Raw genomic sequence first — 18,552 nt, forward strand, 5'->3', positions numbered from 1 at the left:
TCCCACTCATGATCAGAACGCTATTACAGTGGTGAAACTGCTGGTCGAGAAGTTCTTTGTACATTATGGCCTGCCAAAATGGATACACTCTGATCAAGGACGCGATTTTGAGAGCAAGCTTGTCCATGAACTACTCACTCTGTTGGGAGCCAAAAAAAGCCGCACCACTACTTATCATCCTCAAGGAGATCCTCAGCCTGAGTGTTTCAACAGAACTTTACTAGACATGTTGGGGGCACTATCTGCTGAGACGAAGAGTCAATGGAGTAGACATGTAGCCACAGTGGTGCATGCTTACAACAGTACTAAAAATGATGCTACAGGAGTCTTGCCTTACTTCCTAATGTTTGGAAGAGAAGCTCGTCTTCCTGTTGATGTCACCTTTGGAGTTACAGCTGATGATACACCAGTGCAATTTCATAACAGTTATGTGGGGAGACTCAAGAAGAACCTCAGACAGGCTTATGAGCTTGCTGAATAATCAACAGGACAAAGACATCAGTGAAACAAGGCTCACTATAACTAAAAAGTAAAGATGCATGACTTGCAGCCAGGGGACAGAGTTCTTTTGAGAAATTTGGACTACAAGGAAAGCATAAACTAGCTGACCACTGGGGATCTGAGATTTACATAATTTGTTCTCAGCTCCCTAATATCCCTGTCTACCAAGTTTGCCCTGAGGGGAAAGAAGGACCAATAAAAACCTGGCACTGAAACAACTTAATGCCTTTGGCAAAATCAGTGAGACTCATGAATCCGGAACCCAGAATGGCTCAGCAGAAGCCTAACTCAAGGCGATCCAGAAGGCTAAGGCAGAGAGGAACTATCCTCTCCAATATTCAAGAGCCTATGCTTCCTCTGAAGGAGAGGAGGACAGTGATGATGACTGGGGTATCAGTGGGCTTTTTTATGAGGATGTTCAAGACCGCGTGGGCTGTAATCTCAATGTAAATGCACCGGAATTCATTCCTTGTCATTTTAAGCATCCCGGACCTAACAATAGACTAAGTAATGTTTCTGTGCTTCTTTCAGAACCTGATACTGATGGAGGCCCTGCTATGCAAACTTCAGAAAATAGTGCTGAGGATAGTCATACTGTTATGGAAAATGAAAGTGAAGTTATACAAGAGGAGATCTTAGAAGTAGACAATATGCCTACTGAAGAACTAGACATTGAATGTGATGTGAGTGACAAACCTTCCGAGCTAAATTCCTTAGCTATCTCTTCCAAACCAAAACTGCAGAGACTGATTCGGCCCCCACAGAGACTTACCTATAACAGTTTGGGACATAGTACACAGGAACCTGTGACCACAGCTCATTGGAGGGTCTGCACTCATAATCCCTATGCCTCCTACTCCAGTGGTGACACCCCATCCCAAGTTAAGCATAAGACTGATTACCCTTGGTGGAATGTAGCTTTGGAATTCAAAAATATTGTTCAGTTGATGGTGCATTAGTGTTTGTAAATATTTTCTGCTAATCAACCTTTGACTTGGAGGGACCCAAGATTTTCAAGAGGGGGGAGAGTGTAACTCCCACTGTATTTCATGTAGAAGTAATAGACTGCAGTTTTCCATTACCCTACAAGGTGGAGCTCCTTTTCAGGAATATAAAAAGACAATTTCGAAAGTGAAAGATTTTTATTTTTCTGGAATACTAGCTGAAGAAGGGAAGATTGAAACACATAGCTGAAGGGAAAAAGGGCCTTGCAGCATGACTGGATTTTCTATTCTAGTGCTTTGGGACAGTGAAGTGAAGTAGCAGATTGTGTCTGTCTCTGGTTGAAATCCTGGATGATGGTATTTTGTGGAATCAGGAGAGAAGTCTGAAACCAGTAGCTCCACATCTGCTATAATTCAGCAAGAAAAGGAGTTCCCTTGGGCCTTGTACCGGGAAGCCATAGATGATTATCAGTTCTGGTAGGTGATTTCCTACTTTTCTCATCAGAGAAACCACAGCACCTGGTCACTAGGATACTCTTGACGGAATGGTGAGAGGCTCTAGCCATCATTTTATATTTTTATAGGATTGTGGTTCCCCCCAAAGGCTTTGTGGATTACAAATAACTGGGATACATATGAGGTCCAACTTGGGCCCCATCATGCCAGCAGCAAGACTGTAAATAGTCACTGGCCAGTGAACAGGGTGTAATAGAGTGTTTCATAGTTGGTCTGTTTAGAATTGATCAAATGGGTAGAGGGTGTTAGTACTGTTGAATGACATTGCATTGTCTCATATTTGTATTGTGGCACTATAAATATTTATTGTTCAATGATAATGCATTTTGCCATGTTAGTACTGCTGCCTTAAAGAATCTTTACTGCTCAATGACATTGCATTTTCTCATATCTGTATTGCTACATTATAAATCCTCATTGTTCAATGACATTGCATTTTGCTCGTGTTAGTACTGCTGTCTTCAAGAATTTTGCTGCTCAATGACATTGCATTTTCTCATATCTGTATTGTTGTATCATGACTCTTTTATTGCTTAATGACACTGCATTTTTCCCGTGTTTGTATTGCTGCATTATAAAGCTTTACTGCTCATTGATATTGCCTTCTTTCTGCATGTTTGAATGTCAAGACTTTCTTCTGTTGAGTTCTGGGGAAGAGGGTGAATGTATGATTTATTGCATGCATATCCCACCTTGCTTTATTGTTAACTGGTGCACTGTTGAAATAATTTGTTTATGGTTGTGCTATTGCCTTTTTAAACTAGATGTGTCACCTAGAATAAAATCTGTCCCTCTTGCCACCTTGGTGTGTTGGGCCTATAGGGGTGTCACCAGAGTCAGGTAGAAATGAACCCATATCTCTTCAGCTACACTTGCGGGTGCACTACATATAACTTTCAGTGAAAATATGTTGTGAGCTAACACACAATATGTTGTGTTTCCATAAGTTCAGAGATTTCTATTCTAGTCCCTATAACTACAATTATAGGATCATTGTGAAAAAGTAGTAACTAAGCCAGTAGTATGAAAAGCCTGCATGGGCACAAAAGACTAAAGTCCTAACTACTGCCCAAATGACCTGACTTGACCCGGGGAGGATGTATGTACTTATCTTTAGTGGGGAGGAGGTTGGCTTGGGGTGGTGCAGTGTAACATAGAGAAGTGACAGCTACAACAGGGACAACTTTGGGCAGAGTATTTTGGCCACCAAGGCATGTAATAAATAGCCTTCTTCACAGAAGAAAGACCTCACAAGGAAAGAGCATAGTGGACCACCCAGTGATTTAGGCTCTTAGGCTCCTTATCCCCAACCCAACAGCTACAGTCTATCTATATCATATGCCCTCAATGTCAGGATCCCAGTGAAGGCACAAACCAAGCTTAAGACTGCCTGAATGATAGCTTCAATGGATGGTCCTTACCCCAGTGCCAGGGATACATGGTGTGGGGAAGGGATAAGCTATAGTCCAATTGATGGAGGTTTAATGATCAGCAGGCATTGGGCAAAAAGTACATAGAGAAATAGTACAAGATGGACTATATGTTAGTGTTAAGGGTAGGAACTGAAATGCATTGAAAGTTTATTATCATGTGTGCCAGTAATGCATTGAAAGTTAAGTATTCCACAGTGCTAATGGCCTTCATCATGTAGTACCTGTGTTGGATTCCATCACCATTAATGTATTTATGCATCCAGTCTGAGCATGTCACATGACCTGATCTTTCATCTTGGTTCCTCTGACATAAATAGACACTTGTGTTTAGTCTTATTGGGTTAAACCTAAATCAATAAAATTAAAAAAAGATAAGACTGTTGACTATTACTGCTAAGAGACATAACTAGCCATGGAATCTGTGACCCGAATAATTTCAAAAAGAAACAAAAAGTTAAAAAAGGGCAACCAATAGGAAGTTCAAGACTCCATACTGAGAGTTCTGCAATTGTGAGAATTTAAGTGTAATTAGCAATTACAAATAGTAAACTTCAAACTCAGTATTTCACACTGAAAGTGATTTTAAGAGGGACAAGTCCCCAGTACCCCTACCTTTAGGGGCTTACATTAACACACGCAAGCTATTGATATATAATAATGCCAAGATTGCCACACTTTGGTGAAGGTGTGGTTTCTCTAAAAAACAGCAGTTTCTGACTTAGTACATATTTCGTCCTAACTGCACTTAAATGTTAAAAGCTGTGAGACTTGTAGCATGATGTGTCAAACATACAGTGAGAACCAAGAAAAAGATTAAAGTACATCTGCCACAAATATTCTAGTGAGTGTTGATGACCAAGAATAAATAGTGGACAGAGATGAACCGCATTTTAGAATGTTTTAGTCTAATATGCAGCATAAAAGGAAAAGTCGGGAGCCTGTTATTGCATCAAGGGCAGTAGGGTTGAATGCCATTTCAGCAAAAATGTTTCACCAAAAACAGTTTCAACAACAGGGGAGAATTCCTTTTTCTTCACTGTTTTATGGCCTCAGAGTATATTTATGTTTGGGTAGTGGGATGTCCCCCCATATGGCAGGAGGTGAGGATTGCCTCCTTCAAAATAAGATTTACTCATAGATTCACTGAGTATTGGTGTTTGAGGAAAGTAGTGCCGATTTATTGACATGATTCCAGAAAGGTCTATTAGCAGAAACAAGATGTGATCTTAAGCAGAAGAAAGACACACAGTTAAGTTGCACTTGTTACAATTTGATAGCTTACAGTGGATGTGACTGAGTATGAAACAATCACCCTTTTTTTGTATGAGGTCACTACCTAGAAAATTCTTCTTTCCCTTGTAGGAGTTCATTTCACCTTTCATCTTCCTTACATTATACGTATTGTAAATGTGGTAGACAATTGTCTCCAAAGTAGTGTTTTAATTGGCTATGTGACATTTCACTGTACAGGTGGTCAAGTGGATAAAGTGCAAGAATTCAATGTTGTGGGGAGTTTTGCAGCAAAGTATTGTGTTGCATTGTATGGCAGTGCACTTTTCAGGAATTGTTTCTCTTTTCTTCACCTGGGTATGACTATGGAGTTTATATATATGATTTTATGTGGTGTAGGGGGTTGCCTCTCCCACTTCAGTAGTGAAGGGGAGAGCTTGACCTCCCCTGCAAAAAAAAAATGTGTTTTTGTTTCAGTTTCTCAGGTCATTGTTTTTCAGTATGTAATTTGTGATGAATGGTAAGCTGAAAAATCAATTTAAATGCATTGGCAAACTGTTTAATCACTATGAATTTGTTACAAAGACTAGTCCTTTAACTCCTTGTACTAAGTGGCTGTACAATTTTGTGAAAAGAGTATACTAATACACTGTTTCTTCAGCTTTAAGATTATGCTAATTGATTAGCCAGTTTTGTGAAACTCCTTATAAATTTCCATCTTTTTTAGATGATCATACACCCTCATTTGCTAAAAGTGCAGATGTTGAGTAACGTGTGTCTTTAGTCTGTGGATTAGATAAAGTCTCTGAATTTCAAATGTTCAGATGCTTTCTCCTCACTGTGCTGGCCTGAAAGTGGACTAACTATATCAATTATTTACTCCAAAAATGAATTTTAAACAAATAAAAAATAAACCTTAGATTTTATTATATTAATTAAGGGACACAGAGGCAAAGCCTCCTGGATAACGTAGAGTCTTTATCTCTCCAATAAAAAGCCAAGTTTGAATTTTGCTTCAGTTTCATTTTTTTCATATTCAATCAGAATTCAGGCTAGTGTAATTTCTATATATGATATGGAAATCTTCATTTAAGGATTTCCAGAACAACTGCATGCTTAATTGTACATTTGTCAATGTGAACATGGTAAATGTTCAAAAGTAATCCACAAAACTGTGACACGAGAGCAAACCAGATTTCTTAGAAATGTTGGACAGATAGACTTAGGTTAAAAGCTACCATGCTTTTCAAAGATTATTTTCTTAAAAGCATTAGTGCAGAAATGATTTCCCTGAAAGATTACTTTTCTTCAATCCTTAGTGCAAAAATGAATCATTTGTGTCTTTAGAAATGGTACACAGTTTTTTCCAGTGATCTGCTGTATTTATCCAAGTGAAAGAACATAATTGAATCAGAAAGGTCATGATATTTTGCTTCATAGCAAGGATATAACAGTAAGAAAAACATATTTTTTAGCTATGACTAACTTGTTAATTCACTTTTTTCTCGGATACAGGTATGCACAGAAGGACGACTTATCCTGGAGTTTACATTTGATGAGCTAATGAGAATAAAGACTTGGCACTTTACTGTTAGACAATATAGAGAATTAGTTCCTCGAAGTATTTTAGCCATGCATGTAAGTATTGTATTCTTTTCTGATTGCATTGTTCAGATACTCAAAACATCGATCGGTTTCTCCAACTTTTACATTTATTTCTGTAAATGCATTTTTCTGTCTGTCTGTTTCTCTTTCTGCTTCACTCATACTTTTTCTTATTGGAATGTACAGATTTCAGTGAAATGTGTGTTTGCACATTCTAGGTTTTTTTAATGCTGGGTGTTTTTCATTAATTCGGTAGGTCGTGTAATTTGCACAAGAATATATAAATAAAAATGGTCTATCCCACAGATTTATTTCCTATGCAGTTACAAATTGTACCTTTTCTCCAAGGTTGCACAGCCCTGGAATTAGAATTAATAATGGGGGCTAGGCCTGGGTGGATTGATCTTACAGTCCACACACACACACACACACACACACACACACACACACACACACACACACACACACACACACACACATCCACCTTAGACTAGCACTAGTGACTTTTTATACATTAGCAGTAATAATACGATGAAGCCAGGTGTCGGCAGTTGCATACTTTTTTATGAATGAATAATCCTAAGTCACATGCTGCAGGACAAAGGAGATTGAACTACACATAAGAAAACTTTCCATTATATTATTCATTTCTAACAGCCTTGCCTAATTACTGCTATGGGTGCTTGAAAATGGGTTACTTTGCACTCCACCTTCATTAATAAACCGGATCCTAAAAATACTATCACCTGAGTAGGTGTCCAAAGAGAAAAAAAAAGAACATAATAATCCTTGAATAAAAACTAACACATCCCTGGACCAGCCAAGTGATTTTAGCATGCAAAGACTATATCATACTATGAATATTTATTGGTAGAAAGAAAAAAAATCCATAAACTAAAGAAAATCTGTGAAGGTTCTACAAATAGTTAAAAGAGATAGCTCTGGTAAGGTCATTAGTCCATTCATGTCAAGGAATTGTGTGTTTGGAAATCTGTCAGGCAGGAGAAATTTCTTCCTGCTGTAGCACATCAAAGCAGAATTCCAGCCAAGTAGCACAGACGTATGAACATGGACTATCACTGCTGACAACCTTATAACTTCAACAGTAAAGCATTAATCTTGCCAGATAATTAATAGTAGCTTCATGCAAACAGACCCACCTGTGAATTATGTCTCTGCCTACCCATGTACCATTCACTTAATTGTCATGAAATAGAATGAGTAATGGGTTCTGATTCCTGAGGTGCATCATACTTTACAGATGACACAATGGTATCTCTGCCAGCTGTAACAGTTGCAACTGACCTTAACAGACCACTGGTTCCCTCCACCCCTTTTCCTGCCATTGTAATTTGCTGTCTTTAGAGAAGTAGTTATTCATTCTCCCATTACAGCTAGAACATGACATACTGTATACTGCATATTAAACTAAACCTACAGGTTGTTGCAAAAAAGGATACTTACATATTATCACAACCACATCATGAAAACCACTTTATGAGAAAACTTTCTTATTATTGCAACCAGCAGACGAATGTCTTATCAGAGTGTTTCATCGTGCACTGTTTCAAGGTTGCTTACCACACTTCAAAATAGTAAAGTCAGACAACTGTGTTGTATTTTTAAAATTTTGGAAATGTTTGCTGTGGAAAGTTAAACAGTAACGTGCCCTGCCTTTATGGCATAATAAATGAATACATTTCTGCAGCAGTCTCATGTAAGTATAGATAGTTTTTGTCTCTTAACCTGTTACCACAAGAAATCTGAATAACAGGTACAGTGATTGGGTATGGGGGGGCGGAGTGGGCAGACAAAAATCTAAAAATGCCTGCCATTCTTTAATGACTGCAGGAAAAACATACTGTTTGGAGGAATGGACCAAAATATGAAGTAAAGTATACTTTACTACATGAAGAATATAACCAAATTGCGGTGGTGCAAAAAGATATTTAAAAAATAACACTCACTTGTTTTAAACAAAAACAATAAAATTGTAAAAGATGAGCACTTTCATACCAGTCTAGGTACTTCATCAGATCTAAGATAAAATAGCACTCACAAGCTTAAATAGCATTAAACAATTAATGTTGTAAATCACGTGACTTTAAAATAAGTTTCAGGGGAATAAACTCATTTAACCCCTTACTGCCTGCAGCTTGTAAAAGTAACATCCATTTTATTTCCATGCATTCAGTTTTTGTAACTATGTCCCCTCCTCTAGCATTTAACTGACATGTCTCTAAAACAAGAAATTTAAAATAATGATCATTCCCTGCTGAAGCAACATGCTTAGCAAGGGCATTTTTGTTATAATTTCTACGTATGCTGTACAGATGTTCATGTATCCGATCCCTCAAGCATCTATTTGTTTTCCCCACATAAAACATTTTACACAATTCACATGAGGCTAAATATACTCTATTACACGTGTCACAATCAGCACAAACCTTAAACTCAAAGACACATCCTATTACTGTATGTACAAACCTATCATCATTGTTAATATATACACACATTTTACAGTGCCCAAATTATGGACTCCTTGTCTAGTTGGTTTAGTTGGTTTATAACAAAGCATTCTTTTTATAGATTTTTTATTCTTAAATGTAAATTGTGGTAATTCACATAATACCTCTCTACACTTCGCATCAGATTGTAATACTGTCCAGTGTTTTTTGATAATATCACAAATATCAGATGAATTGCTAGAGAAAGTGAGACACATTCTTGTCATGCTCAAGGGATTCATGGTCTTATCATTAACAAATTCAAAAGAGTTTAAATATGATTTGGAATGGGTGTCTCAATATGAGACAACCTCATTTTGTACTTCAGATATATCATCTTATTTATAGCCCCTATCTTTCAAATTACCCGATATCATTTCAAAAGACTCATACATCTGACTATCTATCGTATGCAGCCTAGCAGACTTTACTACATACCAACAGTTGCAAGGTGGCACTCATTACAAACAACACCATGTGTATATCACATATTTTACAATTTGTTATTAAAACCAATCAAACCAAAAAAAGATCTGTGTCACTTTATTGGACTACTACACAACAGGAGTCACACGGCTCATCTTCATTGATCAACAATTCTAGAGAAAGATAGGGGTTGGGGGGGTGGAAAACACCCCAATCCACAGGCAAGTTGTACATTTTAATTTGTTTTAAAAAGAAAAGATTACCTATAGGTTGTATGCATTAATCTAAACTAAAAATGCATTGAAGTTTTCTCATAAAGTGGTTTCCATGATGTGGTTGTGATAATACGTAATTACCCAAAAAATGCTGTTTGGTATATCAAGGCTGTCTGCTCTGTAAAGGTCATTAGCTGGAAGACAAGTGAAGTGGCCATGCTGCTACTTATGTTATATGGTCCTGCTAAGCTTTTCCCTAAGAGTTTCAGCAAATTTTGACTACAGTTTGGAAAAAAGAAGTTATGTCTTACCATAACGTTCCAGCTGTGTTGTTGATCTTCGTTCATTCATTACTGATGGGGTATCGGTTCTGACCTCGAAACCGAGCCGGCCAATATCAAGCTCACGTCAGCCAAAAACTCTCAAGCCAAAATCCTACCCAGAATGCTCTGCCCCCTGTTACCAAAGATCGAGTTTGCAAGTTGATAGATAAAAGTAGAGGCTACCTCTGGTCATAACAGACCTACAAGAAAGGAGCACATGAAGATGAACAACACAGATGGAACATTATGGTAAGACATAACTTCTTTATCTGATGTTGTTAATCTTCGTTCATTCCTTACTGATGGGACAGAGTCCCCAGCTACCTGTATTCCTGGGTGGTCCTCATGGAAGGACATTCCTGAGAACCATGGAGCCAAAGGAAGCTCTACCTCTGGAGGCCAAGTCCAATTTGTAATGAAGAATAAAGGTATGAGGTTTGGCCCAAGTTGCAGCTGAGCAAATATCACTGAGGGAAGCCTTAGCATGGAAAGCTGCTGAAGTTGCCATAGATCTTGTAGAATGAGCTTTCACTCTATGAGGCAAGGTGACATTGTTTTTGTTGTAGATAAAGGTGATACAATTTCTCAACCATGAAGCCACCATAAAGTTTGACACAGGATGATCCCGTCTAGGTCCAGAAAAAGCCAGAAACAACTGGTCTGATTTACGGGTAGATTTTGTTCTGTCCAGATAAAATTGTATTTGCCTATGAACATCCAAGGAGTGCTGGCAATACTCTCCCTTGTTAGAATGGTTAAGAAAGAACACTGGAAGGTTAACAGACTGGTTGATAGAGTGTTCTGACAACACTTTTGGTAAAAAGGTAGAATTAGTTCTCAGTGATAACCTATCCTTATGGAAGATAAGATAGGGAGGTTTGATATATAAGGCCTGAAGTTCTGACAATTGCCTGGCCAATGTGATTGCAATCAAAAACAAAGTTTTCCAGGAAAGATATTTTACGTCACATGATGACACAGATTCAAAGGGTGGATCTGTTAGAGCATGCAGAACCAAAACCAAATCCCATGGTTGTACGGGTTCTCTAAAGGGAGGTTTTAGGTGGATAACCCCTTTCAAGAAAGTCTTACAGAGTCTGTGTGACATATGTGAAGAATCTTGAAAACCAATATGAAAATTTGAGATGGCAGCTAAATGTATACGGATAGTAGAGGCAGACACCCCAGAGTGGAAAAGATGTGATAAGTAATCCAGTACCACCGAGACCAGGGCTGACAAGGGGTCTAATTGTTTATTTGCTGCCCATAGAGAGAACCTTTTCCATTTGTTAAGATAGATTAATCTGGTGGACGATTTATGAGATGCAATAAGAATACTGCACACAGGGGACAAAAGTTTTTCATGCCTGGCAATCATAGGAAGTGGAGAAAACAAGCCATCAGTTTCAGGGTTGTTAGATTGGGGTGAATCAGACTCTGCAGATGGGAGATCAACATTGGGGATGGATTGAGGATCCACGGTTGATCTAGCAGGTGAGGCCAGAGGAAGGGAAACCAGACTTGTCAATGCCAATATGGAGCAATGAGGATCACTTTGCTCTTCAACTGTTATGCTTTCTTTAGAAACTGAGAGATGAGGGGGAGAGGAGGATAGGCATAAAGAATACCCGAGGGCCAAGCATGGAGTCCAGCATCCTTTGGTAACTGTCCCCAAGGGGGGATCAGGGCAAAGTAGTTGCTGCACTTGTAGTTGGTTGGGGAGGCAAATAGGTCACAGCAAGGCTAGCTCCAGTGGTTAAAGATTTTTGTCACTATCAGAGGATTGAAGGACCACTTGTGAGGCTGTAGAATGCACTTGCTCAATTTGTCTGCTGTCATGTTGGAGCTACCGGGAATGTGCATTGCAGTCAGAAAGTGGTTGTAAGTTATTGCCCATTGCCATATTCTCAAGGCCTCTCAGCATAATGGGTAAGATCTGGTGCCCCCTTGTTTGTTGATGTACCAGACCACTGACATGTTGTCTAATTGGATCGCAATAGTCCCTGATGGAAGGGTGGAATGAACTGTTTGCAATGCTAGATGCATCACCCTCAGCTCCAGGACATTGATATGCAAAAGGGCCTCTGTCTCTGACCAGATGCCTTGGACTAAGTTTCCCTGATATAGCCCCCCCCACCCCATCAGGGAAGTGTCCGTCATCACCATGACTATCGGCTGATGGGGGTTGAAAGGGCGAGACCATTGTTGGGGATTTCAAGACGTCCACCAGAGTAAATCTTGCTTGCATCTCTGAGTTACACTTATTTGAAAAGACAAAGGATGTTGTAGAGTATACCACTGAGTGAGAACTAGCCATTGAAGGAGTCTCATGTGGAATCTGGCTAGAGGAACAATGGTAATCGAAGATGACATTGACCCCAATAGCTGAAGTACATTCTGAGCTGGGGATTTGTGGTGACAGAGCAGTGTTTTAACTTTTTGTCTTATTCTCTAAAGTCAGTATTCTGGAAGGTATACTGTGCAATTTTCATGTCCAACAGTACCCCTATAAATTCCAAAGACTGAGTTGGGGTAGTGTTGGATTTTTCCCAGTTTATATTGATTCCCAGGTTTCGAGCTGTTAATAGACTATACTGCAGGGCTTCTTCCAGTAGACGCTTGGTGGAGGCGGTGAGGAGCCAGTCATCTAGATATAAAAATGCCTGGAATCCTTGAAGTTGCAAGTGAGTGATAACCACTGCCATGCATTTTGTGAACACCCTGGGGGCTGTAGAGAGACCGAAGGGCAGGTCTCAAAACTGGTAGTGACTGGCTCCTATACAGAAGAGGAGGTATCTTCTTGAGCATTTGTCCATTTTTATGTGGTAATATGCATCTTGAAGATCTACAAAGCACAACCAATCACTTCTTCCAGAACAGGAAGGATAGACTGAACCATGAGCATCCGGAATTTCTCTGTTTTTACAAGTTTGTATAATGTACTGAGATCCATAACTGGTCTCCAGTCCCTTGTCTTTTTTGACACTAAAAAGAACCTTGAGTAAAATCAGGATCCTATCTGGTCTGGGGGGAACTTCTGGATGACTCTTTTTTGTAGCAGCTTTTGGATTTCATGTGCTGCTGTTTCCCTTTGACTGGGTGGAAAGTCGGGTAATACTCTTGATGAAACTGGACAAAGATGGAATGTGATGTGATAGCCTCTGGATATATTCCATTGTATCCAAGAGTCAGATGTTATTTTTTGCCAGGCAGTGGGGTACAAAGAAAAATGACCCCCGACCACTTCCAGAGGTGAGCAGTCGGGCAATGCTTCAGGAGCGCTGATAGGGTTGGCCAGAGAAAGAATCTCTGGAACCCCGGTTTTGCGGACCTCCTCTGCCTCGAAAGGGGCATCTTCCATTGGAGTTTCCACCTCTGTCTCTAGGGGAGAACTCGGCACGTGCATCCTGGAAAGAACCCTGTGATTTCTTGTGCCAGATTTTTCCACTCCTCTGATTTCTAGTGTAGAATCGCTGAGGAGTGGAGTGTCTGACAACAACAACAAACAGCGTTGTGTCATCTTGTTTGCATGGTGCCAGCGTATCATTGACTGTAGGACCAAACAAAGAAGTGGCCTCTATGGGGGAATTCATGAAGGAAACCTTAAAGGAGTCTGCAAAGTCTCAAAGGCACATCCAAGTATGTCATCTGGTGACTATATCTGTGCTTGCTGTTCTAGCCACCCTTTCCATTGCGTGAGAAATAAGACGCATGGAAAAGTTGGAAATGGACTCTAGAGTAGCTGTCTGAGAAGCCACATTATCATGGACTTTGTCAGAAACAGCTCCTGCCAAGGTTTCAGAGAGCTGGTTGATAAGATCTCACTGAAGCCTGGTAAAATGTGCCAAATATTTCAAAGACCTTACGGCAAAGGTTGATGAAGCAAACACATGCTTCCCTAATCTGTCAATCGCCCGGGACTCCTTGTTCGGTGGATGGACAGTTTGGCTCTCTTCTGCCAAATCCTTCTTAGTAGCAGCTGCCACCACCACCATAGCATCTACAGAAAGACCTTGTGACCCATGGGGGTGCTCAGCTGAGGGCAATAATATTTTATCTGGCCTCTTAAGTATCACTTCCATGGTATCAGGAGCCTTCCATGCGCACTGCACGATGAGCTGGAGGAGCTTATCGGAAGTCGGGGTGACCCAGGAGGTAGGGGACTGGGCACATAAAGGAAGGATTAGAGGGCTTCCAGTCACCCCCTCTGTCTAAGTATCTCGAGGATGTCACCAAAGAACACCTAATCAGAGGGTGACCGTTGGGACCCTTCCCCATCATCAAAATCGGTATCTTCAGTCAATGATTCCTCAGTGGAGTCCATGTGCTTCCTCTTACATGATCCTTTGTGGGATGCTTCCTCAGTGGGAGGTTCTGGACAAGACTGCAAAGAGGGGGTCATCTGAGGAGGAAAGACCTGATGCTCTTGTGCCCAGTGTCCGGGAGTTGAAGCTTGTGGCAGTTGTGGCACAGAGGGGGGAGAGGACTCCGACAAATGAGCTTTGCCAGTGGAGGCAAGCACCCTCTCCATGGCCTGGAAGGCTGGCCAACCCAAAGTGGGATGGGAGCCCGGAATCGAACATGACAACCTTGGAACCAGGGTCACACCCCACCCTGACGAGCGCATCCTCAGACCAGGAATCTCAAGAGGACCGTGAACCACAAGAGAGAGAGCATTCCTGGAAGGTGCCATTGAAAAAAATCGGCATGGAGCCAGGAATGTCCTCCCCAATGGCACAGCTCTTGGCCTGAGAAGAGCCCAATGCCCAGTGCACCAAAGGCCACAAGGAAGACTCTGGTTCCAAAGTGAGATCCACTATTGGAGTCAGAGGGAGGGAAGCTACTGTCAGACTAATAGGCTTCGAGACTTGAGTGGAAGTCGAAGGAGGAGTATGCATTGGGGTTTGAGGAGATATACATTCACCTGAATGAGGGAACATGGACTTTGATGGTTGAGAGAGACCTCTGGCCACAAGCAGCTGTTCAACAAGCCGCAACACATCCTGTTCAGAAAGACTCTTGGTTGAACTCATGGAGAAAGCTGATGGTGATTCTGGCCTGTCTAGGAAAGGACTGTACTGACAGCTAGCAAAAGGATCCAGCGAAGGAGAATATTTGGTCCTTGCTAATTCAATAGGTGCAGAACTTGGAGCCGAGGAAGTCTGCACTGAAGAAAATGGTGTGGAAAAGGTGTGCGCTGAAGATGCCAGTGCTGTTGTAGTTGAAAGTGTCTGCACCATAAAGTCAAAAGTCTGCCCCAAAGGGTACGGTAGTGGAAAGTGTATTCCCCAGCAATAAGGACGGTGCCAAGAAGGACTGCACCAAATCACATGTCTATGCCAAAAATGTCTGTGCCATGGAGTACAGAAGAGTCATACTTGGAGCCAAAGGTGACAGTGCCAAAGGGAGCTGAACCTGTACTGACGGTGCTGTTAGGGGTTGCAGAAGAACTGTCAGAACCGTAGTTGTCTGCACTGGGAACTCCGGTGCCAGTATTGATAAAGTAGACATGGCTGTAGACAAAATAATTTGGGGTGGTGCCGAACCTGGAGCCAGCAGGGTCACAGGTGGCAGCACCAGAGTGATAATCAATTTCACCTTTTGTGAGTCAACTCCCTATAATCTACAGAGGGAGAAGAAGGGAGTGACTTCAATGAAGAAGAGGAAGAATGCCTCTTGCGGGGTTTAACAGGAGGGGGTGAGCCCTCTGACCCAGAAATAGCCTCAAAGAAAGGAGACTTGAGGAGACCTTTTGAAATTAACTTATTCTTTCTCTCATTGAGAGTCCTAGTTGAGAAGTTTTTACAAATCCCACCCGGAGGATCTATAGTCAAGTGGGAGACATTAAGGCAGTAGACACATAAGTCATGGCCATCGGAAAGTGGTAACTTACAGCTGCAATCCCTGCACTGCTTGAAACCAATGGAACTTTTCTTATCCGATATAACTGGTTTGGAGAAGAAGCACAGTAGCAAAAGGAAGAATAACGGCTACAAAAGAAAAGGGTAAAAAGAGAAAAGAAAGGATTACCAACGATGGTAATGGAGAATTACCACAATGTAAGAAAGAAAGGGTAATAAAGGGAAAAGACTAAAGGGAGAGAGTCTAAAGTATGCGATAGGGTAGGAAAATATTAGTATAAACTTTTGAGAAAAATTTAGAGTAATAATATATAAATTGTCAAAAAATTAGACAGTTGAGAGAATGGCTTGACACGGCTGTTCAGCAACGTGGCAAACAAGATCTGAGGTAAGAGGGAGCAGAACATTCTGTGTAGGACCTTGGCTCGTGAGTTTTTTGCTGACATGAGCTTGATATTGGCCGGCTCGGTTCCGAGGACGGAACCGATAACCCATCAGTAAGGAATGAATGAAGATTAACAACATCAGATTAAATGTTACACTTTGTGTGCATGTGCATACATGTGCCTGCAAGATGGGACAGTCACTATAGAACCAATCCAGGACTATGGAACAGTCACTATAGAACCAGTCCAGGACTATGGAACAGTCACTGTAGAACCAATCCAGGACTAAACACCACCTATTGATTGTGGGCATTAACACTGAGTGTAAATGTAATATTATTCTGATTGAAAATAGATATTATGTTTAAGTATTTATGTCCATGACAATATTAAATGATGGAAGAGTAGAAGTGTTTTGACCTGCATTTAACCCAGGGCATTTCAGATCAAAATGGCCAAGACCTCAGCAGAACAGGCAGCCTATTAATGTTGTCCATGTACTAAAAGGATAAAACTGCAGCTTTTTATGCTTGATGCTTAATAGCAACATATTATGATAGACATATACAGATTTTATACAACTAAAATATGCTTTTCTCTCTTCCCTTTGCCATCATAATGTCATACGGTCAGGAATTTAGATGGTACAAATACAAAGAGATTATTATAGTGAAATATTTATGTTTCATACTGGCCTCTCTAATGTACAGGCCTAGGATTGATTTGACTTAGATCTAAGGCCATCAGTTATTGCACAGCTTAAAAAGGTAACTTGCTACCATGGAGCCTTGCAACTGTATACGTTTTACATTGCGTAAAATGTAACAGTTCAAATGCTTAAGACAGTAACTTCCTTTGTTTTTCAATATATTAAAAGGTCAAATGGAACACATATCTGGAAACAAGCTGGATCAGGATAAAATACATTGTAAATATATCTTTCCCTATTGTGTTTTACTTAACTAATAGTTAATAAAAATAACTTGCTTAAGGTAAATTCATTCTCTTTCATTATGTATAACTTAGAAAGCATGCTTCAAGTATTTAAGACACAAAAGCTGTGCTACAGTAGTTAAATCAAAGATGGACATCTGAGACACAATGTAAAATGAAAGCATTAAGGTTTTAGCTCAAAATTTCTAAATAAAATATTCAAAATATTGATGTGTAGCAAAAATTTGATTGAAGAATTGTCTACCATTGATAATTTCATTGGCAGGATAAAAAATTCCTACTGTGCTACAAGACTTTTTGGATTTCTAAGGGTACTTTATCTCCAAAAAGAAATTCTAGATGCTTCCAAAAAAGTTAAATGAGGTGACAAGTTCAGATGATTTTCTGTTGTATTGTTTAAAACTTTTAACTCTGCTATAAGTAGTATTTTAATGGAGGGCCTTACTTTTATTAATCATGGATGTATGTGATATTTATTTCAATCAATATATGATTATTTGATGCTCAAATTTGACAGAACAATCTGATGAAAAAGGAACTACAGTCCTATAACCATCATAAATCTTGAAATCACAAAATTTGCATATGTATTGTTACAAACAATGCATACACTATTTCATTTTCTTATATCCCTGTTTTGGTTTGGTTTTATTTCTTCCATAGAAAAACAAGATCATAGATCTATTCTCAAAGCTCTCATATAGTAAACTTGAGCAATATGAATTTTGTTTTAAATTTAGCATTTGAGGTTACAAAAGCTTTTAATAAGTTTAGTATGTATTTCTTGAAAAGTCCTCAACTAAGATTTAGATTTTCACATAAATTCATAAAAGCATTGTAACTTGTTTGCACACATCTTCCAACTATTATTTCAATAAATGCCATTATTATCTAATAAATTTAAATAGAGACATGGCAAAGTTGTCCCTTATCTCCTTGTTTTTTTTTCAAAGTGTACACTCAATTCTTTTCACATATCTCTTTCAAACTACAATTTACGTTCCAAAAATGTATACTAAAATATCTTAAATAACAAGCCACCCTGTTGGCATACAGGGATAAAGCCCTAACTATGGCCTAGCCAACCCGGGTTTGATTAGTGGCAACTGACCTTGCAATAAGCTATTCTTGGTACAAAATTGGGATGATCTATTACAAGGCCAGATTTTTAACTTTAATTTTAGCTATATTAATGAACTGTTTTATCACAACATGCTTTATAAAATTGCAAGAAATTATACTTTACTACTATATATTCAATTAGGAAGGCATGTATAAGGTTATTCTCAGAATGGAGAATTCCATGGTTTATTAAGGTACACATGTTCTCTTGGTTAAGTTTTACTATGTTATACTCTAGGGTGCTCAAATTTGAGAATGGTTAAAATAGTTTGTCATAAAAATATTTGGTAACATGACATATATTCCAATACTTAATTATGTATTATAGCAAGTTTTTTTGTTATAACATTGTCATGTTTGTCATTGCTGTCCATGCTAGTAAATGGAGATTTTTTTAACAAAAGTATATTTAAAAAAATATTCTTATTCATCTGATGTGTTCAACTTAACTACAGATAGTTCTTCGGGGTCCTATTACATGATCGAAGTTCTGAAACTTCGAACATGACAATATCGAACTTGTCTGTTC

The 18,552-nt window shown here is 39.5% G+C and overlaps 1 protein-coding gene across 7 annotated transcripts in view; it reads left to right on the forward strand.

Moving 5' to 3' along the window:
* The window catches only part of LDB2 (LIM domain binding 2), a 1,425,612-nt gene that overhangs the window by 1,185,894 nt on the left and 221,166 nt on the right, over window positions 1–18,552 (forward strand). For all 7 annotated transcript variants that reach the window (XM_044062195.1, XM_044062198.1, XM_044062192.1 and 4 more), the window contains exon 4: window positions 6,140–6,262. In XM_044062195.1, coding sequence (XP_043918130.1) covers window positions 6,140–6,262 — 123 coding nt within the window. The remainder of the gene's footprint in view (window positions 1–6,139; window positions 6,263–18,552) is intronic.

Source organism: Protopterus annectens, chromosome 2.part1 (genome assembly GCF_019279795.1).
Source record: "Protopterus annectens isolate FY-2018-M chromosome 2.part1, PAN1.0, whole genome shotgun sequence".
Classification (NCBI taxonomy): domain Eukaryota; kingdom Metazoa; phylum Chordata; order Ceratodontiformes; family Protopteridae; genus Protopterus; species Protopterus annectens.